This window comes from Scyliorhinus torazame, chromosome 13 (genome assembly GCF_047496885.1).
Source record: "Scyliorhinus torazame isolate Kashiwa2021f chromosome 13, sScyTor2.1, whole genome shotgun sequence".
In the NCBI taxonomy this organism is placed as follows: Eukaryota; Metazoa; Chordata; class Chondrichthyes; order Carcharhiniformes; family Scyliorhinidae; genus Scyliorhinus; species Scyliorhinus torazame.
Window position 1 is genome coordinate 10,055,240 of NC_092719.1, and position 27,183 is coordinate 10,082,422.

Sequence of the window (27,183 nt, forward strand, 5' to 3'; positions counted from 1 at the left end):
TAAACATTTGTACAATTGTACATAACCTTCCCTACCATCCCATTTCTTGCTATCTGCCTTCACAAATGACACTAAACACGTGATTTCATTGAAACATAGCGGATTCTTAAAAGGATTTGACAGGGTAAATGCTGAGAGAATATTTCCCCTCATGGGAGAATCTAGGACCAGAGGGCAGAGTCTCAGAATAGGGAGGTGCCAATGTGAGACTGAGATGAGGAGGAATTTATTCTCTGAGGATTGAGAGTCTTTGGAACTCTTTGCCACAGAGAGCCATGGGGGCAGAGTCCTTGTGTGTATTTAAGATAGATTTTTGAACCCCCGGGAAACGCATTTAGATATATGCAGATGAGGGCCTTTGTGAGGCAACAGGTGAGGGAATTTCCATTGCTCCCGGCACAAGAAGTTCAAAATAGGGTGATCTCGGGTTATGGGTCGGGGAGGGCAAGGTGTCGGAAATATACCAAGAGATGAAAGAAGAGGGGGAAGCGCTAGTAGAAGAACTGAAAGGTAAATGGGAGGAGGAGCTGGGGGAGGAGATTGAGGAGGGGTTATGGGCTGATGCCCTAGGTAGGGTTAATTCCTCCTCCTCGTGTGCCAGGCTCAGTCTGATACAATTTAAGGTGGTTCACAGAGCGCATTTGACGAGGGCGAGACTGAGTAGGTTCTTTGGAGTAGAGGATAGATGTGAAAGATGTTTAGGGGGCCCGGCGAACCATGTCCATATGTTTTGGTCATGCCCGGCATTGGAGGGGTTCTGGAGAGGAGTGGCGGGAGTAATATCCCAGGTGGTGAAAGTCCGGGTCTAGCCAAGCTGGGGGCAAGCAATATTTGGAGTAGTGGACGAGCCGGGAGTGCAGGAGGCGAAAGAGGCCGGAATTCTGGCCTTTGCGTCCCTAGTAGCCCGGCGAAGGGTCTTGCTCTTGTGGAAGGAGGAGAAGCCCCCTAGCCTGGAGGCCAGGATAAACGACATGGCGGGGTTCATAAAATTGGAGAGAATTAAGTTTGCTTTGAGAGGGTCTGCGCAGGGGTTTTACAGGCGGTGGCAACCGTTCCTAGAATACCTCGTGGAGTGTTAGAGGAAGTTCGGTCAGCAGCAGCAGCAACCCTGGGGGGTGGGGTGGGGGGGGGGGGGGGAGAGACGAGAGACTGTTTGAGGGGATGGATGAGTGGGAGATGGCATGAAGGGTGGGGAGAAATGGAACGTGCGGCCAAGAGCCAGTGTATAAAGCTATGTAAATATACCATCTTGCCATGTGCATATCTTGCTCAGGGAGAATTTGCATTATTTTGTTACGGGGGGGGGGGTTACTGTTTGTAAGGGGGAAAAAATTGTGTTATTAAAAAACCTTAATAAAAATTTTTTTTTTTTTTTTTTAAAGATAGATTTTTGATCAGTAAGGGAACCAAGGGTTACCGGGAAACGGCAGGAGAGTGAACATGAGGATTGTTGGGACAGCCATGAATGGCTTACTCCTGTTTCTATTTCTTTTTGTAATTTTTTCCAATTAAGGGGCAATTTAGCGTGGCCAATCCACCTATCCTGCACATCTTTGAGTTGTGGGGGTGAGGCCCACGCAGACACAGGGAGAATGTGCAAACTCCACACGGACAGTGACCCGGGGCTGGGATCGAACCCGGGTCCTCGCCACCGTGATGCAACAGTGCTAACCACTGCCACCATGCCACCCTTGTTCCTATTTCTTATGGTCTTAAATAACCGCCAGAAATGTTAGGGAAACAAGGGTCTAGTGAGAGGGCGTAATTGAAGGAAATCAGTACTAGTAAGAAAATAGTGCTGGAGAAATCAGTGGGGTTAAAGGTTGTCAAATCACCAGTGCCTGATAACTACATAACCTGGGAACCAGGGAACCAAATGTAACATTTCCAATTTTGCTGACAACACTAAACTAGGCAGAATTGAGAGTTGTGAGAATGGTGCAAGGAGGCTTCAAAGTGATTCAGACAAGTTAAGTGGGAGGGCAAACAGAAGGCAGATGCAGTACAACGTAGCAAAATGTGAAGTTATACACTTTGATGTGAAAAACAGAAAGGAAGAGTATTATTTAAATGGTGATATATTGGGAAGTGTGCATGTATGAAGGGATCTGGGTGCCCTTGTACACCAATCAGTGAAAATGGAGAGGCAGGAGCAGCAAAAAAGTAGGAAGGCAAATGGTGTGTTGGCCTTCATTGCAAGAGGATTTGAGTTCCAAAGTAGTGATGTCTTACTGCAATTACACAGGGCCTTGGTGAAACCACACCTTGGGTATTGCGTGAGGTTTTGGTCTCCCTACCTAAGAAAGATATATTTGCCATAGACGGAATGCAATGGAGTTTCACGAGGCTGATACCGGGGTTGCCAGGACTGTCCTATGAGCGGAGATTGTTTTGACTGTTCGCTAAGAGTTTAAAAGGAAAAGAGGAGATCTGATTGAAACATATAAAATTCTCACAGGGTTGGACAGACTAGATGCAGGGAGGATGTTATCTCTGGTTGGGGAGTCTAGAACCAGGGGATGCCGTCTCAGAATATGAGGTAGACCATTTGGACTGAGGTGAGGAAACATTTCTTCACTCAAATGGTGGTGCACCTATGGATTTCTTTGCCTCAGAAGGCTGACGAGGCCAAGTCACTAAATGTATTCAAGAAAGAGATCGATCATTTTTTAAGATTTTAATGGCATCAAGTGGTATGGGCAGAAAGCAGGAATATGGCATTGGGATTGAGGATCAGTCATGATCATACTGAATGGCAGAGCAGGTTTGAAGGGCCAAATGGCCTACTCCTCGTCCTAGTTTCTGTGTTTCTGTTAAGAGGTACGGAACCAGGATCGGTAGCTGTAATCTGATTGCATAATGAACAGGCTCGAGGGGCTGAATTTCCAATTCCTAAATTCCCATTTGGTATCCTGTTTTCTTGCTTGCTCTCTTATTTTGTTTTAGTTCTAACTTTACTTTACATTTTATTGCTTTTCTTTTCTATTCAAGTTTGCGAGTTTTTATTTCTTTCTTTTGCCTATGTGGCAACAGTCACTGCACTTGAAGTGTTCTGTGGCATTTCTCAATTAGATGACAGATAAGACCATAAGACATAAGAGCGGAAGTAAGGTCATTCGGCCCATCGAGTCCACTCCACCATTCAATCATGGCTGATTTCAACTCCATTTACCCGCTCTCTCTCCATAGCCCTTAATTCCTCGAGAAATCAAGAATTTATCAACTTCTGTCTTAAAGACACTCAACGTCCCGGCCTCCACCGCCCTCTGTGGCAATGAATTCCACAGACCCACCACTCTCTGGCTGAAGATATTTCTCCTCATCTCTGTTCTAAAGTGACTCCCTTTTATTCTAAGGCTGTGCCCCCAGGTCCTAGTCTCCCCTGCTAATGGAAACAACTTCCCTACGTCCACCCTATCTAAGCCATTCATTATCTTGTAAGTTTCTATTAGATCTCCCCTCAACCTCCTAAACACCAATCAATATAATCCCAGGATCCTCAGACGTTCATCGTATGTTAGGCCTGCCATTCCTGGGATCATCCGTGTGAATCTCCGCTGGACCCACTCCAGTGCCAGTATGTCCTTCCTGAGGTATGGGGCCCAAGATTGCTCACCGCATTCTAAATGGGGCCTAACTAGTGCTTTATAAAGCTTCAGAAGTACATCCCTGCTTTTATATTCCAAGCCTCTTGAGATAAATGACAACATTGCATTTGCTTTCTTAATTACAGACTCAACCTGCAAGTTTACCTTTAGAGAATCCTGGACTGGGACTCCCAAGTCCCTTTGCACTTCAGCATTATGAATTTTGTCACCGTTCAGAAAATAGTCCATGCCTCTATTCCTTTTTCCAAAGTGCAAGACCTCGCACTTGCCCACGTTGAATTTCATCAGCCATTTCTTGGACCACTCCTAAACTGTCTAAATCTTTCTGCAGCCTCCCCACCTCCTCAATACTACCTGCCCCTCCACCTATCTTTGTATCATCGGCAAACTTAGCCAGAATGCCCCAGTCCCATCATCTAGATCGTTAAGGTATAAAGAGAACAGCTGTGGCCCAAACACTGAACCCTGCGGGACACCACTCGTCACCGGTTGCAATTCCGAAAAAGAACCTTTTATCCCAACTCTCTGCCTTCTGCCTGACAGCCAATCGTCAATCCATGTTAGTACCTTGCCTCGAATACCATGGGCCCTTATTTTACTCAGCAGTCTCCCGTGAGGCACCTTATCAAAGGCCTTTTGGAAGTCAAGATAGATAACATCCATTGGCTCTCCTTGGTCTAACCTATTTGTTATCTCTTCAAAGAACTCTAACAGGTTTGTCAGGCATGACCTCCCCTTACTAAATCCATGCTGACTTGTCCTAATCCGACCCTGCAGTTCCAAGAATTTAGAAATCTCATCCTTAACGATGGATTCTAGAATCTTGCCAACAACCGAGGTTAGACTATAATTTTCTATTATAGAAAATCAGAGGCCTATAATTTTCCATCTTTTTTCTTGTTCCCTTCTTGAACAAGGGGGTTACAACAGCGATTTTCCAATCCTCTGGGACTTTCCCTGACTCCAGTGACTTTGTGATGGCTACCATATTCAACTCTGCCCCCTGACTCTCCTGAATTGTTGGGATATTACTCATGTCTTCTACTGTGAAGACTGACGCAAAGTACTTATTTAGTTCCTCAGCTATTTCCTTGTCTCCCATCACTAGATTACCAGCGGTGATTTTGGAGTGGCCCAATGTCTTCTTTTGCCTCCCGTTTGTTTTTAATGTATTTAAAGAAACTTTTACTATCATTCCTAATGTTACTGGATAGCCTACCTTCATATTTGATCCTCTCCTTCCTTATTTCTCTCTTTGTTATCCTCTGTTTGCTTTTGTAGCCTTCCCAATCTTCTGACTTCCCACTACTCTTTGCCACATTATAGGCTTTCTCTTTTGCTTTGATGCATTCCCTGACTTTCTTTGTCAGCCATGGCTGCCTAATCCCCCCTCTGATAACCTTTCTTTTCTTTGGGATGAGCCTCTGTACTGTGTCCTCAATTGCTCCCAGTCGATTTTCGTCAGTTCCTCCCTCATGCCCCTGTAGTTACCTTTATTTAACTGTAACACCTTTACATCTGATTCTACCTTCTTTCTTTCAAATTGCAGACTGAATTCTACCACATTATGATCACTGCCTCCTAAGTGTTCCCTTTAAGATCTTTTATCAAGTCTGGCTCATTACATAACACTAAGTCCAGAATGGCCTGTTCCCTCGTGGGCTCCATCACAAGCTGTTCCAAAAAGCCCTCCTGTAAACATTCAATGAATTCCCTTTCTTTGGGTCCACTGGCAACATTATTTACCCAGTCCACCTGCATATTGAAGTCTCCCATGATCACTGGGACCTTGCCTTTCTGACATGCACTTTCTATTTCGTGGTGCATTTTGTGCCCCTGGTCCTGACCACTGTTAGGAGGCCTGTACATAACTCCCATTATGGGTTTTTTGCCTTTGTGGTTCCTCAACTCTACCCACACAGACTCCACATCATCTGACCCTATGTCGTTTAGTGCTATTGATTTAATTTCATTCCTAATTAACAAGGCAACCCTGCCCCCTCTGCCCACCTCTCTGTCTTTTCGATAGGTTGTGAATCCCTGGATGTTTAAATGCCTGTCCTGAACCCCCTGCAACCACGTCTCTGTGATGCCTACCACATCATACCTGCCAGTCACAATCTGGGCCACAAGCTCATCTACCTTGTTCTGTACACTGCGCGCATTTAAATATAGCACCTTTAATTCTCTATTGACCGTCCCTTTTTGTTTTCTTAGTGTGGTGGACCTTGGTTTACTGAGCCTTTCCATACACTGTGTCATATTTTGTGAGATGGTGACTATCGCCACCTCTCCTGAGTTCTGTCTTTTTGTGCTTTTTTGTATTCCTAAGCAGCTACGCTTCCCACTGATTACTTCACCTCTTGGTTCCCTGACTTTCCCTTCCCCCCCAATCTCTAGTTTAAAGTCCTATTGACCACCCTATTTACTCTTTTCGCCAGAACACTGGTCCCAGCTCGGTTCAGGTGGAGACCATCCCAACGGTATAAAACTGATCCAAAACTGATGCCAGTGTCCCATGAAAAGGAACCCCTCTTTCCCACATCACTCTTTCAGCCACGTGTTAACTTCCCTTATTCTTGCCTCCCTATGCCAATTTGCACGTGGCTCGGGCAGTAATCCGGAGATTATGACCCTTGAGGACCTGTTTCTTAATTTGAATCCTAGCTCTTTATAATCTCTAAACAGGTCCTCTTTCCTAGACTTGCCTATGTTGTTGGTACCGACAGGGACTACAACAACTGGATCCTCCCCCTCCCTCTCCAGTATCCTTTCAAGCCGGTCAGAGATGTCCCACACCCTAATGCAACATACCATGCGGGACTCTTTATCCTGCTCTCATTATTATGACCATCCTTCAGATGTGAGAACAGCTTTTTTAAAGTCTGGGTTATCATTCGATGAAAACAGGATTTAACCAAAAGCGAAAAGACTTGGGGTGAGATTCTCCAGCCGGTTGCTGGCGGTGGGAATGTCTGGGAGTGCCCCCCAGCCTGCGTGTTTTCCAGTGGCGTGCGGTGGTTTCAATGGGAATTCCCATTGACAAGCAGCGAGAGTAGAAAATTCCGCTTCCAGCATGCTGCGTACCAAATTCTCCATCCTCACCAGCAGCATTATTGGGGCGGAATGGCAGTGGAGAATTCCGGCCTTGACTTGGATAATGCTACTCAATTAACTTTTGAGTCAAAAATCTTGTCCAAACATAGATATGCCAACAGGCTTTTGCCATCCGGGGCACTAAACATGCCCATTCCACTGGAAGGGTAAAGATTAAACTGTAATAGTTCCGTAAAAAATAATAGAGTTTGATAACTGTCCTGTATTAATGAATAACCGTAATACAATTCCAGACAATTGTTTTTTAAATCACTTTATTTCAAAAATTAGAGTCGCTGAGGTGTAATATCTCAAGTCACGTGCTATTTGTGGAATTAATAAGCAGGTTACTGGTTATGTTTGTGATTTTAAATATACCATCAAATATGAAGTGCTGAAACAAATTCTAAAATATCGTCCTGATTAAAAGAACCATTTGTGTTGCAAAACTAATATTTTGGCACACAAAATAGAAATTTGGCCTTCATGGGCTAGGCTGTTTAAAGTTTGGCCTTTGTATCATTTTTATTTGCATCTGCAAGTAAGTATTTTCTTTTAAATTGATCTTGTTCCTGGTTGCTAATTTGTAAGCAATCCAAGGAGATTACCTGTGGTGAATGTGAGTAATTGAGTACCATTATTCTCATCCATATTAACATTCGACTGAAAAGTCTTTGTGCTGCCTCCCTATTTTTCACCTTGTCCGAAGACTCATGGCTGGATGCAGCGTGGAAATTAGTAATAGTGTCACAAGTAGGCTTACGTTAACACTGCAATGGAATTACTGTGAAAATCCCCTAGTTGCCACACTCCGGCGCCTGTTCGGGCACACTGAGGGAAAATTCAGAATGCCCAAATCACCTAACCGCATGTTTCCTGGGACTTGTGGAAGGAAACCGGAGCACCCAGAGGAAACCCACGCAGACACGGCAAGAACAGGCAGACTCCGTACAGACAACTCCCAATGCCTCCCCTGTTTCCACATTAATGACTGAGCACCTCCTTTTCTGGAAAACCATGAGGAGGGCGGGATATTGTTGGAAAGAGAAAAGTATTGCCTGATAGCAGTTCTGTGCAGACACCAACAATTTCAAGCAACTGCCATGGATTGGCAATTACCAGTGGAAAAACCCAACTATATTTTTCCTACCATCCCGCCTCAGAGGTATGATTGTATCCCATGTCCCACTATGCCTCCGTTACTGCTCTGGATTTACAGTAGCTAGTTCAACACAACCCATTTATTGAACTCCGAGTCTCCCTGGTTTGTTTGATTCATTGCTAAATCATGTGGTGCATTTACTCACTACACACAGGGAAAGTAACTACACGTATTTTCAAATGACAGTTCAACAATTCAAAACTAGTCCAAATTAAATAACTTTCTGTATATGGTTTGCTTTCGTGATATAAAAATGAATAATGGCAAATTAATTAAATGTCTATTTTAAGAGGGATATTGAATTAGAAATGTGGCCAACTTCCTCCTTATGACGAATTCATTCTTTCCATTAAGAATTTAATAGTTAGAATGCATTAACCCGTATTTTCTGTTTATTCTTTCAGAGTCATCAGTAAGGTGGTCCCAGCCACAGAGGCAAAACCATCGCCACCTGCGGGTCACCCAAAGACTCCACCACCACCATCTCCAGCCCTAATTCCAATTCATATTGCCCCACCCCTTACGCCAGCTGCTCTTCCTCTACCCACAGCAGCTCTGTCTTCAGCTTCTGCTCTTTCTGCTGTATCTCCTGCAACTTCCGCTGGAGCAGGAACCTCAAAGACGCCAGTCAGAAGTGTAGTCACAGAGACTGTCAGTACTTACGTGGTGAGTAACACTTCAGAGCTTAAATTCACAGTTTATGCAGTTTCGCTAAATGTCCTCACAATGAAATAAGTCTCAAATTGTCAAAGAAAAGATTACAGACAAAAATGACTTAATGCATAGAAACAGAATTTAATACACAGCATTGTATAGAGATTAACCATGTCTTTGTTTTGTATGCTTATGTTAACTTCAGAACTCTTTGGGGAAAAGCAGAAGTTGCGTTGAAGGACTTATTTCTACCACTCATCGGCTCCCATCCTGCACTGTGGTACAGTTGCATGGGGCCACTAGTAACTTGACATATCTCGTGTGTGAATGCAGCAGAGTATGTACTGCAGGAAGCCCTGTAACTAAGCTCCACCCTATGCTCACCCAAGGGCACACATGCACATCATTTCTCCACAAACATTCAATGGCAATCAGGAGTAGAAATCCACCACCACCTCTCACTGCCCTAGTCTGGAGTCGTGAAGCCAGGTGCAACGCCTGTATCTTTGTCCTTGCTGAAATCAACAGACTTGTCTCAAGCCGGGCATTGAATGAACTCGCCTCGATAGCTTAATTTCACACTGGACAATGGATTTAACAACTAAGCCTTGGTAAGAGTTTTCCAGGGCTTCCTGTTTATTTCTGAGACTCCACTAAAATCCTGGAAGAATACAGAAGATTCTCTTGCTCTACCCTCCAGTCAAACTATACTGAACATTATGTGGTCTTGTAATAAGGATTGTCCAGTCTTCAGTACTGATTGCAACCTTAAATATTCCATCCATAAACAATATACTCACACAGCCACTTATTTGGTCTCCTAAAATCACATAATTTCAGTTCAAACTAAGTTTGTGCTGGGACTGAAATAAAACTAACCAGCTTTTACCGCAACTGCCAACAAAATTTCCCACAACCAAAAGAACAACTATTAATTACATCGTGCCTTTCGTGTAAAAATGTTCAAAAGCACTTCACAGAGATTTTTAATAAGCTTGGTTCCAAGAAATGTCGGAAGGCGATTTGAAAACCTTTTGAAGGCGGGGAAAGTAGAATTAAGGCAGAACGTCTCAGGTTGAATGTTGTAGAGCATACTGCTTTAAAATAAAAGCAAAATACTGCAGATGCTGGAAATCTGAAACAAAGAGGAGCATTGGGACAGGCAATCAGGGAGTCATGTTAAGGGATGTAATATAGATATACGCTCTGAAGAAGAATCATGCGGACTCAAAACGTTAACCCCATTTCTCTCTCCAGCAGCTGCTGCCAGACCTGCTGACTTTTTTTCCAGCATTTTCTGTTTTTCTTTCATTCTGCACTGTTGGATACCTTAACTGATTCCAGTCCTTAACTGTAACCTTAACTGTATCCAGTCCAAAGATGTGCAGGCTAGGTGGATTGGCCATGATAAATTGATCTTCGTGACCAAAAAGGTTAGATGGGGTTATTAGGTTACGGGATAGGGTGGAAGTGAAGGCTTAAGTGGGTCGGTGCAGACTCGATGGGCCGAATGGTCTCCTTCTGCACTGTATGTTCTATGTTGATGGTGTAGCTAATGAGAATGTTAGTTAACAAGTTTGGAGTTAATTTCAAGATTTGTACTGTTTTTTTCTAGTAATTTTGTTGTCTTGCGCCAGATAAATGATCATTGTGAATGTAGAGCCAGGGAAGGAAATTGTTACACCCTACTACACTGTTCGCCCACCTCCCATGTTGAATTTGCTAAGTAAGCTTGTTTTGTGCCTCGATTCTGCTATGCTGGAACCACAAATATCTGCACTTCTCAGCAAAGCATAAATGGTGCCTGTGACTTTGTACTGTATCTTTTATGTACACTTCCTGCTTCAAAATATTATGTTGCGAGTGGGTGTAATGTATGAGACAAAGTGGAATGCATCATGGTCTATAGCACTTATAAAATAACCAACTCATCAGACCAAATTCGAGAACTCTATCACTCGGGCATTATTTTCTTGCTTTGGTTACGCTGTGAGATTTGTTCTGAAGTTCCTAACGCAGGCATTTAACTTTGATGTGATATGCATGGTGTGATCTTTATGTGTCCACCCATAAAAGCACTTCCCTGACCATCTTTACCAGCCATGACAACTCTGAGAGCTTAACCCTAACACTGGAACCTCGTAACTTTCTCCCTCCTCGCTTAAATGATTTAATTCAGAGGTGGAGTGAATCTGAAATTACTATGAACACGTTATGAGCCCATTATTTTACTTGCCAAATTACCTCTTCAGAATGTGGTGCAGTGGAGTTAATTATCTGATTTTCCAACAGGTGGTATGTGCCAGCTGGTGTTTTATTTTGGTAAATTTGCTCCAGTTACAATTACAAAAACAGGCAGCGGGCAGTGCAGCTGTAATAAAAAATAATGAAAGAACTTCCGGTTGCGGCTATGCTGAGCTAAGTCGCACGTTCGGCAGCTCCCGCCAGAAACGGACTTTTGGGCTCTTTTGAGGGGCCCCAGCGTCATTTGTTCGACGGTTCCCAGTGTGGGAAGGTGACAGTTCGATTTCCCCGGCACTGTATGGATTGGACCAGGAGTGGAGCGGTGAAAAAAGTAATTCTGGTACAGCGAAAAGTGCGAGGGAGGAAAGCAAAGATGGCGGCGGGTGGAGACCAGGCAGCGTGGGCGCAGTGAGCGCAAGAGCAGCAGGAGTTTCTCAAGCGCTGCTTCACGGAATTGAAAGCAGAGCTGCTGGAGCCGATGAAGGCTTCGATCGACAAGCTGGTCGAGACCCAGAAGGCCCAAGGGGCGGCGATCCGGGAGGTGCGGCAGAAGGCCTCGGAGAATGAGGACGAGATATTGAGCCTGGCGGTGAAGGTGGAGGCGCACAAGGCACTGCGTAAGAAATGGCAGGAGAAGTTCAAGGACATGGAGAATCGGTTGAGGAGGAAGAATCTGCGGATTCTGGGTCTCCCGGAGGGAGTGGAGGGGTCGGATGCTGGAGCATATGTGGTCACGATGCTGAACACGTTGATGGGCGCGGGTGCCTTCCCGAGGCCCCTGGAGCTGGATGGGGCCCACCGAGTCCTGGCGAGGAGGCCCAAGTCTAACGAGCCGCCGCGGGCGGTATTTGTGCGGTTCCACCGCTTGGTGGACAGGGAGTGTATCCTAAGATGGGCAAAAAATGAGCGGAGCAGCAGGTGGGAGAATGCAGAAGTCCGTATATACCAGGACTGGAGCGCGGAGGTGGCCAAGAAGAGGGCCGGATACAATCGGGCTAAGGCGGTTCTGCATCGAAAGGGGGTGAAATTCGGGATGCTGCAGCCGGCGCGACTGTGGGTCACGTTTAAGGACCGGCACCATTATTTTGAGACGCCGGAGGAGGCGTGGACCTTTATTCAGGCTGAAAAGTTGGACACGAACTGAGGGTCGGTTGTGAGGGCAGGTCGCGGGGGGCTACTGTGGTTACTGTGCTTTGGGGGATGTTGGGGGCTGTGCTGTTCTGTTCTGTATTGTTTCCTTGGGTGCTGGGTGGGGTAGGGTGAATTGGTTCGAAGGGGGGGTTTTGTGAGAGTGTGGGCGTTGGTGGTTGGAAGGACGGGGCCCCGTTGGGGGGGGAGGAGAGATGGGAGGCCCGAGGTGGGGGAGCTGGGATTAGGCCGCAAAAGGGAGATGCGCCAGAGAGGGCGGGGCCAGTCTGATGGAAAGCGCGGTCTTTTTCCCGCACTAGGGAAGGAAGGGGGCAGGGCGGTGTTGGAAAGGAGTGCCCGCTGATGGACAGGAGGGGGTGGGGAGACTACCACACTGGGGGGTCGATGGAGTGGCGGGAGTTGCCTGGGTCAGCAGGAGTCAGCTGACTTACGGGAGTGCTATTGGGGGAGCAACGCAGCGGGTTGCTGCTGCATTGGCCAAAGGTGAGCTGGAGCTCGGAGAGAGAGAGACGGGGCGGGGCTCTGCCGCTGGGGGGAATGGAGAGTGCGGGAGGCGCGGGCACGTGGCTGGCCTAGAAAAGGGGATGGCTAATCGTCGGGAGGGGTGGGGGGGGCGGGAAGCCCCCTGATCCGGCTGATAACTTGGAATGTGAGAGGCCTGAACGGGCCGGTCAAGAGGGCCCGTGTGTTCACGCACCTGAAGGGACTGAAGGCAGATGTGGTTATGTCCAGGAGACGCATTTGAGGGTGGCAGATCAGATTAGGCTAAGAAAGGGGTGGGTAGGGCAGGTTTTCCACTCGGGGTTGGACGCAAAGAATCGAGGGGTGGCAATTTTGGTGGGGAAGCGGGTGTCGTTTGAGGCGCTGAACATCGTGGCAGACAATGGAGGTAGGTACGTGATGGTGAGCGGTCAGCTGCAGGGGGTGCGGGTGGTATTAGTGAATGTATATGCCCCGAATTGGGACGATGCTGGATTTATGTGGCGCATGTTGGGCCGGATTCCAGACCTGGAGGCAGGGAGCTTGTTAATGGGGGGGGGGGGGGACTTCAACACGGTACTGGATCCAGCATTGGACCGCTCCAGGGCCAGGACGGGTAAGAGGCCAGCAGCGGCCAAGGTGCTGAGGGGGTTTATGGACCAGATGGGAGGAGTGCACCCATGGAGGTTTGTCAGGCCGGGGGCCAGGGAATTTTCTTTTTTTTTTCCCACGTCCATAAAGCCTACCCCCGGATTGACTTCTTCGTTATGAACAGGGCACTAATTCCGAGGGTGGAGGGCACGGAGTATTCAGCCATAGCCATCTCAGACCATGCCCTGCATTGAGTGGAGCTGGAGTTAGGGGAGGAGAGGGACCAGCGCCCGCTGTGGCGCCTGGATGTGGGCTTGCTGGCGGATGAGGAGGTGAGCGGGCGGATCCGGGGGTGCATTGAAAGATACCTAGAGGTGAACGATAATGGGGAGGTGCAGGTGGGGGTAGTCTGGGAGGTGCTGAAAGCGGTGATTAGGGGAGAGCTAATCTCCACTAGGGTCCACAAGGAGAAGAAGGAGAGGAGAGAGAGGGAGAGATTGGTGGGGGAGATTTTACGGGTGGATAGGAGGTATGCAGAGGTCCCCGAGGAGGGACTACTCAAGGAGCGACGAAGCCTCCAGGCCGAGTTCAACCTGTTGACCACCAAGAAGGCAGAGTGCAGTGGAGGAAAGCGCAAGGGGCGGTGTATGAGTACGGGGAGAAGGCTAGCCGGATGTTGGCACACCAGCTTCGGAAGCGGGAGGCAGCGAGGGAGACTGGGGGAGTTAGGGATAAAGGGGGGAACACTGTGCGGTGCGGTGGGAATAAATGGGGTATTTAGAGACTTTTATGAGGGGCTGTATAGGTCTGAGCCCCCGACGGAGGATGGGGGGGGATGGGTCGATTTTTGGATCGACTGAGGTTCCCAAGGGTGGAGGAGGAGCAGGTGGCTGGGCTTGGGGCACCGGTAGGGCTGGAGGAGCTGACTAAGGGGCTGGGGAGTATGCAGGCGGGGAAGGCACCGGGGCCAGATGGGTTCCCGGTGGAATTTTACTGGAAGTACATGGACCTACTATGCCCTCTATTAGTGAGGACTTTCAATGAGGCGAGAGGGGGGGGAGGGGGGGGCCCTACCCCCGACGATGTCCAGGGCACTGATCTCGCTGATTTTGAAGCGGGACAAGGACCCATTACAATGTGGGTCGTATAGGCCAATCTCTCTCCTCAACGTGAACGCGAAGCTGTTAGCGAAGGTGTTGACTACCAGAATTGAGGACTGTGGCCTGGGGGTGATTCACGAGGACCAGATGGGTTTTGTTAAGGGAAGGCAGCTGAATACCAGTGTGCGGAGGCTCCTTAACATAATCATGATGCCTACAGTGGAGAGGGAGGCAGAGATAGTGGCGGCGATGGACGCGGAGAAGGCCTTCGATAGGGTGGAGTGGGAGTACCTCTGGGAAGTGTTCAGGAGGTTCGGGGAGGGGTTCATTAGTTGGGTTAGGCTACATTACGAAGCCCCGGTGGCGAGTGTGACCACAAATCGGAGGAGGTCATAATACATTCGGCTGTACCGGGGGACGAGGCAGGGGTGCCCCCTATCCCCCTTGCTATTTGCATTTGCAATTGAGCTTTTGGCTATGGCTCTAAGGGAGTCCAGGAACTGGAGGGGGCTGGTCCGGTGGGGGGAGGAACACCGGGTTTCGTTGTATGCCGATGACCTGTTACTGTATGTGGCGGACCCAGTGGGGGGGGGATGCCGGAGCTGATGCAGATCCTCAGGGAGTTTGGGGACTTTTCCGGGTATAAGCTCAACATGGGGAAGAGTGAGCTCTTTGTGGTACACGCAGGGGACCAGGGAAGGGGATAGACGAGCTTCCACTGAAGAGGGCGGAAAGGAGTTTTCGGTATCTGGGGTCCAGGTGGCCAGGAGCTCAACTTGACGAGGCTGGTGGAGCAGATGGAGGAGGAATTTAAAAGGTGGGATATGCTGCCACTCTCCCTGGCGGGTAGGGTACAGTCGGTGAAGATGACGATGCTCCCGAGGTTCCTTTTTATATTCCAGTGCCTCCCATCCTGATCCCTAAGGCCTTTTTTAAGAGGGTCAGCAGGAGCATCATGGGATTCGTGTGGGCGAAAAAGACCCCGAGGGTGAGAAGGGTGTTTCTGGAGCGGAGTAGGGACAGAGGAGGGTTAGCGTTACCTAATCTGTGTGGGTATTACTGGGCTGCCAATGTGGCGATGATACGCAAGTGGGTAATGGAGGGGGAGGCGTGGAAGAGGCTGGAGATGGCGTCCTGTGTGGGCACGAGTCTGGGAACGCTGGTGACAGCACCGCTGCCGCTCCCGCCGACTAGGTACACCACGAGTCCGGTGGTGGCGGCGACTTTGAAAATTTGGGGGCAGTGGAGGCGCCACAGGGGTGAGGTAGGGGCTTTGGTTTGGTCCCTGATCCGGGAGAACCATCGGTTCGTCCCCGGGAGAATGGATGGAGGGTTCCTGAGCTGGCACAGGGCGGGAATTAGAAGGATGGGAGACCTGTTTTAAGATGGGACGTTTGCGAGCCTTGGGGCGCTGGAGGAAAAATTTGGGCTTCCCCCTGGAAATGCCTTCAGGTACATGCAGGTAAGGGCGTTTGTAAGACGGCAGGTGAGGGAGTTCCCGCTGCTTCCAGCACTCAGGATCCAGGATAGGGTGCTCTTGGGGGTGTGGGTTGGAGAGTGCAGGGTCTCGGCAATCTACCAGGAGATGCAGGCGGAGGAGGAGACCTCCGTGGAGGAGCTAAAGGGTAAATGGGAGGAGGAGCTTGGGGAGGAGATAGACGAGGGTACGTGGGCGGATGCCCTGGGTAGGGTTAATTCTTCCTCCTCTTGCACCAGGCTTAGCCTGATACAATTTAAGGTTCTTCACAGAGCGCACATGACAGGGGCGAGGCTGAGCAGGTTCTTTGGGGTGGAAGACAGGTGTGGGAGGTGCTCGGGGAGCCCAGCAAATCACACCCACAAGCAGCAACCCCGGGGGGGGGGGGGTTACTTTGTGTTTTCTACTGTGTTTATTATTGCTTAATGGGGGGTTTGTATATTGGGGGAATTTGTGTTGTAGTTGTAAGATGCTTATTTATATGTTCTTTGTTTTTCTTTTTTCTGTCAGGTTTGTTGAAAATATGTAAAAATTTGAATTAAAATATTTCTAAAAAAATAATGAAAGCAACATAATGATGGCACTTGAGAAAATGCATGGGTATCACTCGGGCAATTCATCCTCTTTTGGTTTCAGATAGGATACAGGGACGTATCAGAAGAATCCATGTTTGCAAGAAGCTAGTACACAATCTAACTGTGAAATTAAAACACTTGGGAAGAGTTATGGCAGCTGCGTAAGCCAATATCCAGGTGTCAGGCTTGTATCAGAGCAGCCAAGCAGACTCCATAAATGAATTTGAAAAACTTTGTTTCATGAGCTCCCCATAATAAATTAGTCTCCACTATTTCCATAGGCAGATTTCATCTACAAGGGGAGCTGCATTTCTCGAGTGAATGGAAGAACATCAGACTGCTGCAGTTGTTAGTTCATTTAATAGCCTAACAGTAATTCATTCAGATGCTCCAAGCTGCCTAGGTCTCTGGGGTAACAGTGAACTCAAGTTTCAATTTTGAAATTTAATATGAACTGCATGAATCCCTTTGCTTAACCATTAACCATAGGGGCTGGTTTAGCACAGTGGGCTAAAGTGCTGGCTTGTAAAGCGGAACAAAGCCTGCAGCATGGGTTCAATTCCCGGACCAGCCTCTCCGAACAGGCGCCGGAATGTGGCGACTAGGGGCTTTTCACAGTAACTTCATTTGTGACAATAAGCGATTTTCATTTCATTTCATCGCACACCAGGCGTTCTGAACTATTCAGTTAATGATGCTGAATTGTATTTGGGTACAACTCCATTCATATTGACCACAGTTTGATAGATTTCCTCATTCCGGGCACAAGGTTGCTGGTGTCATGGGCTAGATATTGATGGAGTAGGTGAGTCTCCACAGGGTGGTGAAAACGACACCCAGGGCCCAGTTCTGGGATCCTCGGCCCATTCCTGGGGTTTCTGATTTTCACCTGGGCCTTTTAAGGGTGTGAGATGGTTCGGATAGCTGCAGACCCGACCAAGCTGGCTTCAATGCAGGGAGAGGCATGTCCTAGTCCTCCACAATTTTCATGGAGTCGGGCCAGCTTTTCAACGAGTCGTGGTTTGCAGCATCTCCGAGGTGTCATGAAGCAGAGTCTGCATGAGGAAATCTTTTGAAAAGCAAGTTTTAAAAATAGCTTCTCATGCCCCCAATGCCAGGCAATGGCACTTCCATGCTCATTTACTCAATATTGATTTTATAGAACCAATGAACCCTACAGTGACATTAGGATATGTTTTTAACAAAGATTTAAAAAGGACAGTCATTTATTAGAAATCTACCACTTTCTTTTTTAGAAAAATCCTTTTTTAACAACAGGTCGAAGAACTGGCAATCATCCAAACCCTATAGCAGATGCTGTAAGCACTTGGAACCTCTTTTTTAAAATAAATTTAGAGTACCCAATTCATTTTTTCCAATTAAGGGGCAATGTAGCATGGCCAATCCACCTACCCTACACATCTTTGGGTTCTGGGGGCGAAACCCACGCAAACACGGGGAGAATGTGCAAACTCCACACGGACAGTGACCCAGGGCCGGGATCGAACCCGGGACCTCGGCGCCATGAGACAGCAGGGCTAACCCACTGCGCCACCGTGCTGCCCCACTTGACAGAAGAGTTTGGAGAGCCAGAGCTGTCAATCAAGCAATGTTTCACTGGAGCCCTGATATTTCAGTACTCTTAATTGATTCCTGTGATCTTAGCCAGCTTACCATTGGATTCCCTTACAGAATACCAGCTTTTCTCAGCGCCTATCACTCCCCATTTATGCAATATCTTTATTGTAGATCAGTGAAACTGGGAGAAAAGGGGCTGTGCTTTTTCGGTGTCATGTGTGAAAGGCAAATTTGACACCAAACTCGGTTTTGTACACAACTATTTGTTTTAATTGTTGAACAATTATCTCAAAACTATTTTGATTTTGCTCCCTCCCAACCCCCCTCAGATTCGGGACGAATGGGGAAATCAAATCTGGATCTGTCCTGGCTGCAACAAGGCAGATGATGGCAGCCCAATGATTGGCTGCGATGACTGTGATGATTGGTATCATTGGTAAGAAATTGGTTTCCTTGAATCTTTTGCATATCTGTGAAACTGTTGAAATGATGAACATTGATCTTAACCCCACTGTGTCCCACTTAAGAGAAGCACAGGCATAATCTGGCAGAAAGTAATTAAATTGAATAATTACAGTAAATCTTAGTACAATCTAAGGATGAAATGTGCCAAAATGAAAGCAACAGTCCACCTTACATTATTTGTTTTTAAAGCATTTTTAAGATTTAACAATAGTTAAGCAGTTACACTGGAATTCTAATGTCCAATTCTCTGAGGGTTTTTTGGAAACCAGTTGTGTATAAGGTCTGCATACTGCTGTGAAGAGATGCCTCTACACCTGGGAAGAGAAGAGGTATGGAGACAGAAAGAAACCTGAAACCAAGTTGGTACATGAGCTCTGCAGTTGTGGAATCTTCATGTGGTCAGCTCAAGGGGAGGGTGCTCTCAGCACCAGTGTGAACTTGAAGGAAGCAAGAGCTAAAAGGGGAAAATAATTGAGGACTATAAGACTTTACCCCCCCCTAAAAATGATACATTATATGATGCCAGCTTCAAAATGCTCAGAAAATATTACAATGATTGCAACTTGTATTATAATGGCCTTTTGATGTTCCTCAGTTATCATGTGTTTCGCAACAAATCCGCCTTTGAGAAAGTAAGTTGTCCTGGAAGCCTTTTTTAACACCTGTAAAATATGGTTTCACTTTTTGTATTTCATCATTAATTTTGTTATTGATAAATGGACTGCTTTGATTGTCCCAAGGGATGAGACAATTTTCTCGTTGTGCTTCCTAAAACATATCAGAATGTGACATTGGAAGGAACCTACTGAAGCCCAATTTCAGGATGGTGCATAACATCACATGATTTGAGTTTGAATTCAAACAGGACGATAATCCAACACAGGACATTAAAGCCACCCACCAGTGGCGTGACCCACCTTGCATTACTTGCTTGCGCAACGCCTCACACTTGCAACCGTATAAATGCAGAGCATTTTGAAGCCATATCTTAATTGGACTTTATGCCTACGGGGAACTTCATACATTTATTTTCATTTCATTGAACCATAGTCTTCTGTCAAAGTAACGGTAAGGCCCATGCCATTCGCTATGTTTTGTAGGAAAATAGTACAGCGACTTTAGGCAAGGAGGGGATGTGGGGTGACACGTAAATCTCCCAAAGTTGCTGGCAAGAGTTGTGTTGCTCTAGGATGGCACGGTGGCACAGTGGTTAGCACTGCTACCTCATGGCGCCGAGGACCCGGGTTTGGTCCCAGCCCCGGGTCACTGCCTGTCTGGAGTTTGCACATTTTCCCTTCGTCTGCTCGGGCCTCAACCGCCGCAACCCAAAGATGTGCAGAGTGGGTGAATTGGCCACACTAAATTGCCCCTTAAATGGAAAAAAAAAAATTGGTACTCTAAATTCATTTCTTAAAAGAGTTGCGTTGCTCCACAGTTAGTTTCACAAAAATAGCATCTCGGCCTTATCTTCCTTCATTTTTAAGAACTTGGTGTATTTGCCCATGTATGCCGATAAATCTGCCACAGGAAATTACGCCTCTACCATTACAAGAGTAAAAACCCTTTTTTTTTTTTATAAATATTTTATTGAAAATTTTTGGTCAACCAACACAGTACATTGTGCATCCTTTACACAATATTATAACAACACAAATAACAATGACCTATTTTATAAACAAAAAATGAATAAATAATAAATAACAAAAATGAAAACTAACCCTAATTGGCAACTGCCTTATCACAAGTAACACTCTCCAAAAATATAATTTAACAGTCCAATATATAATTATCTGTCGCAACGACCTATACATATTATACAGTATATATTAACAACCCTGAGAGTCCTTCTGGTTCCTCCTTTCCCCCCCCCCCCCCCCCCCCCCCGATCCTGGGCTGCTGCCTTCTTGTTTCCATTCCATCTATCTTTCTGCGAGGTATTCGACGAACGGTTGCAACCGCCTGGTGAACCCTTGAGCTGACCCCCTTAGAACGAACTTAATCCGCTCTAGCTTTATAAACCCTGCCATGTCATTTATCCAGGTCTCCACCCCCGGGGGCTTGGCTTATTTCCACATTAACAATATCCTGCGCCGGGCTACTAGGGACGCAAAGGCCAAAACATCGGCCTCTCTCGCCTCCTGCACTCCCGGCTCTTGTGCAACCCCAAATATAGCCAACCCCCAGCTTGGTTCGACCCGGACCCCCACTACTTTTGAAAGCACCTTTGTCACCCCCATCCAAAACCCCTGTAGTGCCGGGCATGACCAAAACATATGGGTATGATTCGCTGGGCTTCTCGAGCACCTCGCACACCTATCCTCCACCCCAAAAAATGTACTGAGCCGTGCTCCAGTCATATGCGCCCTGTGTAATACCTTAAACTGAATCAGGCTTAGCCTGGCACACGAGGACGACGAGTTTACCCTGCTTAGGGCATCTGCCCACAGCCCCTCCTCGATCTCCTCCCCCAGCTCTTCTTCCCATTTCCCTTTTAGTTCATCTACCATAGTCTCCCCTTCGTCCCTCATTTCCCTATATATATCTGACACCTTACCATCCCCCACCCATGTCTTTGAGATCACTCTGTCCTGCACCTCTTGTGTCGGGAGCTGCGGGAATTCCCTCACCTGTTGCCTCGCAAAAGCCCTCAGTTGCATATACCTGAATGCATTCCCTTGGGGCAACCCATATTTCTCGGTCAGCGCTCCCAGACTCGCGAACTTCCCATCCACAAACAGATCTTTCAGTTGCGTTATTCCTACTCTTTGCCACATTCCATATCCCCCATCCATTCCCCCCGGGGCAAACCTATGGTTGTTTCTTATCGGGGACCCCCCAAGGCTCCAGTCTTTCCCCTATGCCGTCTCCACTGTCCCCAAATCTTCAGTGTAGCCACCACCACCGGGCTTGTGGTGTAGTTCCTCGGTGAGAACGGCAATGGGGCTGTCACCATAGCCTGTAGGCTAGTCCCCCTACAGGACACCCTCTCTAATCTCTTCCACGCCGCTCCCTCCTCCTCTCCCATCCACTTACTCACCATTGAAATATTAGCGGCCCAATAATGCTCACTTAGGCTCGGTAGTGCCAGCCCCCCCCTATCCCTGCTACGCTGTAAGAATCCCTTCCTCACTCTCGGGGTCTTCCCGGCCCACACAAAACCCGTGATGCTCTTTTCAATCCTTTTTTAAAAAAGCCTTCGTGATCACCACCGGGAGGCACTGAAACACAAAGAGGAATCTCGGGAGGACCACCATCTTAACCGCCTGCACCCTCCCTGCCAGTGACAGGGATACCATATCCCATCTCTTAAAATCCTCCTCCATTTGTTCCACCAACCGCGTTAAATTTAACCTATGCAATGTGCCCCAATTCTTGGCTATCTGGATCCCCAGGTAACGAAAGTCCCCTGTTACCTTCCTCAATGGTAGGTCCTCTATTTCTCTACTCTGCTCCCCTGGATGCACCACAAACAACTCACTTTTCCCCATGTTCAATTTATACCCTGAAAAATCCCCAAACTCCCCAAGTATCCGCATTATTTCTGGCATTCCCTCCGCCGGGTCTGCCACGTATAGTAGCAAATCGTCCGCATACAAAGATACCCGGTGTTCTTCTCCTCCTCTAAGTACTCCCGTCCACTTCTTGGAACCCCTCAACGCTATCGCCAGGGGCTCAATCGCCAGTGCAAACAATAATGGGGACAGAGGGCATCCCTGCCTTGTCCCTCTATGGAGCCGAAAATATGCAGATCCCCGTCCATTCGTGACCACGCTCGCCATCGGGGCCCTATACAACAGCTGCACCCATCTAACATACCCCTCTCCAAAACCAAATCTCCTCAACACCTCCCACAAATAATCCCACTCCACTCTATCAAATGCTTTCTCGGCATCCATCGCCACTACTATCTCCGTTTCCCCCTCTGGTGGGGCCATCATCATTACCCCTAACAGCCTCCGTATATTCGTGTTCAGCTGTCTCCCCTTCACAAACCCAGTTTGGTCCTCGTGGACCACCCCCAGGACACATTCCTCTATTCTCATTGCCATTACCTTGGCCAGGATCTTGGCATCTACATTTAGGAGGGAAATAGGTCTATAGGACCCGCATTATAGCGGGTCCTTTTCCTTCTTTAAGAGAAGCGATATCGTTGCTTCAGACATAGTCGGGGGCAGTTGCCCCCTTTTCTTTGCCTCATTAAAGGTCCTCGTCAATACCGGGGCGAGCAAGTCCACATATTTTCTATAGAATTCGACTGGGAATCCATCCGGTCCCGGGGCCTTTCCCGCCTGCATGCTCCTAATTCCTTTCACCACTTCTTCTACCTCGATCTGTGCTCCCAGTCCCACCCTTTCCTGCTCTTCCACCTTGGGAAATTCCAGCCGATCCAAGAAGCCCATCATTCTCTCCCTCCCATCCGGGGGTTGAGCTTCATATAATTTTTTATAAAATGTCTTAAACACTCCATTCACTCTCTCCGCTCCCCGCTCCATCTCTCCTTCCTCATCCCTCACTCCCCCTATTTCCCTCGCTGCTCCCCTTTTCCTCATTTGGTGTGCCAACAACCTGCTCGCCTTCTCCCCATATTCGTACTGTACACCCTGTGCCTTCCTCCATTGTGCCTCTGCAGTGCCCGTAGTCAGCAAGTCAAATTCTACATGTAGCCTTTGCCTTTCCCTGTACAGACCCTCCTCCGGTGCTTCCGCATATTGTCTGTCCACCCTCAAAAGTTCTTGCAGCAACCGCTCCCGTTCCTTACTCTCCTGCTTCCCTTTATGTGCCCTTATTGATATCAGCTCCCCTCTAACCACCGCCTTCAACGCCTCCCAGACCACTCCCACCTGGACCTCCCCATTATCATTGAGTTCCAAGTACTTTTCAATGCACCCCCTCACACTTAGACACACACCCTCATCTGCCATTAGTCCCATGTCCATTCTCCAGGGTGGGCGCCCTCCTGTTTCCTCCCCTATCTCCAAGTCTATCCAGTGTGGAGCGTGATCCGAAATGGCTATAGCCGTATACTCCGTTCCCCTCACCTTCGGGATCAACGCCCTTCCCAGCACAAAAAAGTCTATTCGCGAGTAGACTTTATGGACATAGGAGAAAAACGAGAACTCCTTACTCCTAGGTCTGCTAAATCTCCACGGGTCTACACCTCCCATCTGCTCCATAAAATCTTTAAGTACCTTGGCTGCTGCCGGCCTCCTTCCAGTCCTGGACTTCGACCTATCCAGCCCTGGTTCTAACACCATATTAAAATCTCCCCCCATTATCAGCTTTCCCATCTCTAGGTCCGGAATGCGTCCTAGCATCCGCCTCATAAAATTGGCATCATCCCAGTTCGGGGCATATACGTTTACCAAAACCACCGTCTCCCCCTGTAGTTTGCCACTCACCATCACATATCTGCCCCCGTTATCCGCCACTATAGTCTTTGCCTCGAACATTACCCGCTTCCCCACTAATATAGCCACCCCCCTGTTTTTCGCATCTAGCCCCGAATGGAACACCTGCCCCACCCATCCTTTGCGTAGCCTAACCTGGTCTATCAGTTTCAGGTGCGTTTCCTGTAACATAACCACATCTGCCTTAAGTTTCTTAAGGTGTGCGAGTACCCGTGCCCTCTTTATCGGCCCGTTCAGCCCTCTCACGTTCCACGTGATCAGCCGGGTTGGGGGGCTTCCTACCCCCCCCCCCTTGTCGATTAGCCATCACCTTTTTCCAGCTCCTCACCCGGTTCCCACGCAGCTGTTTCTCCCCCAGGCGGTGCCCCCCCGCCCATCCCCTCCCATACCAGCTCCCCCCTCTCCCCAGCAGCAGCAACCCAGTAATTCCCCCCTCCCACCCCCCCCCCCCCCCGCTAGATCCCCCGCTAGCGTAATTACTCCCCCCATGTTGCTCCCAGAAGTCAGCAAACTCTGGCCGACCTCGGCTTCCCCCCGTGACCTCGGCTCGCACCGTGCGACGCCCCCTCCTTCCTGCTTCTCTATTCCCGCCATGATTATCATAGCGCGGGACCAAGCCCGCGCTTCTCCCATGGCCCCGCCCCCAATGGCCAACGCCCCATCTCCTCCACCTCCCCTCGTCCCCCCATCACCACCTGTGGAAGAGAGAAAAGTTACCACATCGCAGGATTAGTACATAAAACTCCTCTTTTCCCCCCTTTTTAACCCCCCTCTTTGCCCCCCACATTCGCCCCACCACTTTGTTCAAACGTTCTTTTTAATAACCCGCTCATTCCAGTTTTTCTTCCACAATAAAAGTCCACGCTTCATCCGCCGTCTCAAAGTAGTGGTGCCTCCCTCGATATGTGACCCACAGTCTTGCCGGTTGCAGCATTCCAAATTTTATCTTCTTTTTATGAAGCACCGCCTTGGCCCGATTAAAGCTCGCCCTCCTTCTCGCCACCTCCGCACTCCAGTCTTGATAAACGCGGATCACCGCGTTCTCCCATTTACTGCTCCGAGTTTTCTTTGCCCATCTAAGGACCATTTCTCTATCCTTAAAACGGAGGAATCTCACCACTATGGCTCTGGGAATTTCTCCTGCTCTCGGCCCTCGCGCCATCACTCGGTATGCTCCCTCCACCTCCAACGGACCCGCCGGGGCCTCCGCTCCCATTAACGAGTGCAGCATCGTGCTCACATATGCCCCGACGTCCGCTCCCTCCACACCTTCAGGAAGACCAAGAATCCTCAGGTTGTTCCTCCTTGCGTTGTTCTCCAGTGCCTCCAACCTTTCCACACATCGCTTCTGATGTGCCTCCTGCGTCTCCGTCTTCACCACCAGGCCCTGTATGTCGTCCTCATTCTCGGCTGCCTTTGCCTTCACGACCCGAAGCTCCCGCTCCTGGGTCTTTTGTTCCTCCTTTAGCCCTTCGATCGCCTGTAGTATTGGGGCCAACAGCTCTTTCTTCATTTCCTTTTTGAGCTCTTCCACACAGCATTTCAAGAACTCTTGTTGTTCAGGGCCCCATGTTAAACTGCCACCTTCCGACGCCATCTTGGTTTTTGCTTGCCTTCCTTGCCGCTGTTCTAAAGGATCCACTGCAATCCGGCCACTTTCTCCTCCTTTTTTCATTCGTATCCAGGGGGGATTCCCTTCTGGTTTACCGCACAGTGTTTTTAGCCGTCAAAATTGCCGTTGGGGCTCCTATCAAGAGCCCAAAAGTCCGTTTCACCGGGAGCTGCCGAAACGTGCGACTCAGCTGGTCATCGCCGCACCCGGAAGTCGTAAAAACCCTTTTAACAATTGATAATTGTAATGGCTCAGTTAATCGCTCTGGTACTGAAAATTAACTATTACAATTGTGGAGTCTCATTCCTTCTGGTTTTGAATTCTTTGGAGATTTAAAAAATGTCCTTATTTTTTTTAATTTTTGTTTTCTTTTTACTTTCTGTCCGTCTCTTTCCTTCTCTCTTAATCCAATATTCCAGTCTTTATTTCCTTTCTGTACCTGATTTGACATTGAATTTACCCACTTTAATTCCCTTCCTTCTCAGTTGTGCCATTCGTTTATTTCCCAATACCTCAATCTGATGGCCTATTGGTTGCCCTATTCTTTCGGATCCCAAACACTTCCCTTGCAGTGCCTTTGTTTGCTCGTACTTTCATCAAATTTGTGGGGAAATATATTAAGCTGAAGAACACATGGGGCAAGTCTTTCTCACGGCAGGCAGTTTTAGATACCCTGCTACAGCAAATACTGGCTCAGTGGGCTAAACAGCTGGCTTGTAATGCAGAACAAGGCCAGCAGCGCGGGTTCAATTCCCGTACAGACGCCGCAATGTGGCGACTAGGGGCTTTTCACAGTAACTTCATTGAAGCCTACTTGTGACAATAAGCGATTATTATTATTATTATTTTCCAAATGCCATAGGTGCATTATAAAGAGTGATGAGACTGCTACTTTCTGCTGTGATCTTCAACATGCCTGGTTTTTATATTTGTTGATTTGCTGGTGCTGTGAGTTTATTGACTATCTAGTGCTGTGTAAAGAGCGCATACGTTGTTTAATTCTGCTGAAGTATCCTCGGTGTGCCAGTGCCTTACCTTTGGTATTCATTTTATCAGGCCTTGCGTTGGGATTTCTGCAGCACCACCAGATGAAGTCCAATGGTTTTGCCCGAAGTGCATCAATAAGAAGAAAGAGAAGAAACACAAGAGAAAGAAATCACGAGCCCATTGAGAGGGTTTTCAAACCAAAAGTCCCTCTTTTTTTTTTTTTACAGATTGCTCCTTTTTAGTTCCAGTTTTTTGAAAGGACACCAGTGGCGATGGACTGTGTAAACTATGAGATCCAGTGCAAAGCGAGACCTGATTAGATATCTTTGTACAGTGCAGAAAATGTCAAATTGCTCAGAGATTCCACCCACTTCCAGGAAAAGGCTGGAGAATTAAACTCTTTTTTAGCCTTCTCGTGTAATTAATTGTATACTTTTAAAATGAAAGTTTGTATTATATATCATAATCATTTTTTGCATTCTATATGGACTTGTCATCCTTATAGTTAAACTTGTAATATATTTTATCTTTTCTGCTCAGAGCTCTCATTGCTTTAACCAACAGTGGCAAGGTGATTGTAACCAAAATAATGGATTGCTAAGGTTTATTAAGAGAATAAATTACATTTTTTTTTAAAAACATACTGCAGTGCACAGTAATGTATTGGTACTGCTGTTTTTCAAGAATGGGATGGTTTACAACATGCCTTCAGAATTTCAATTGTACTTTGAAATATTGCGATAGAAGCTGCTGCAGAACTTCATGCGAAGGACACCACAATCTTACAAGGGAAAAGTAACTTCAAAATAAAATGAAAGACATTCTTCACCAGAAGCATGGACTGCAATGTCCATCTTATTGGAATTCAGCCGTTTTCCAGTTTGAATTTTAATGTGCTGAATTTTGCCAAACATATTTTTATGCGTTATAGGAAGCTGCTTTCTGCCAAGCAGTCAAACCCTTTGTCAGTTAAACGGCCATATGGTAACTCCAGGCC

The 27,183-nt window shown here is 47.6% G+C and overlaps 1 protein-coding gene across 6 annotated transcripts in view; it reads left to right on the forward strand.

Moving 5' to 3' along the window:
* Positions 1–26,827, forward strand: part of taf3 (TAF3 RNA polymerase II, TATA box binding protein (TBP)-associated facto) — a 233,654-nt gene extending 206,827 nt beyond the window's left edge. For 4 of the 6 annotated variants that reach the window (XR_011934015.1, XR_011934018.1, XR_011934016.1 and 1 more), the window contains exons 4-7: positions 8,271–8,532; positions 8,726–9,131; positions 18,044–18,150; positions 26,256–26,274. Coding sequence is in view for 1 of the 6 variants with exons in the window: in XM_072471043.1 (XP_072327144.1) it covers positions 8,271–8,532; positions 18,044–18,150; positions 26,256–26,370 (484 nt within the window). In the remaining 5 variants the exon portion in view is untranslated. Of the gene's footprint in view, positions 1–8,270; positions 8,533–8,725; positions 9,132–18,043; positions 18,151–26,255 lie in introns of all 6 variants that reach the window. The other 2 variants (XR_011934014.1, XM_072471043.1) reach the window with 2 other exon arrangements.
* The last annotated feature ends 356 nt before the right edge of the window (positions 26,828–27,183 follow it).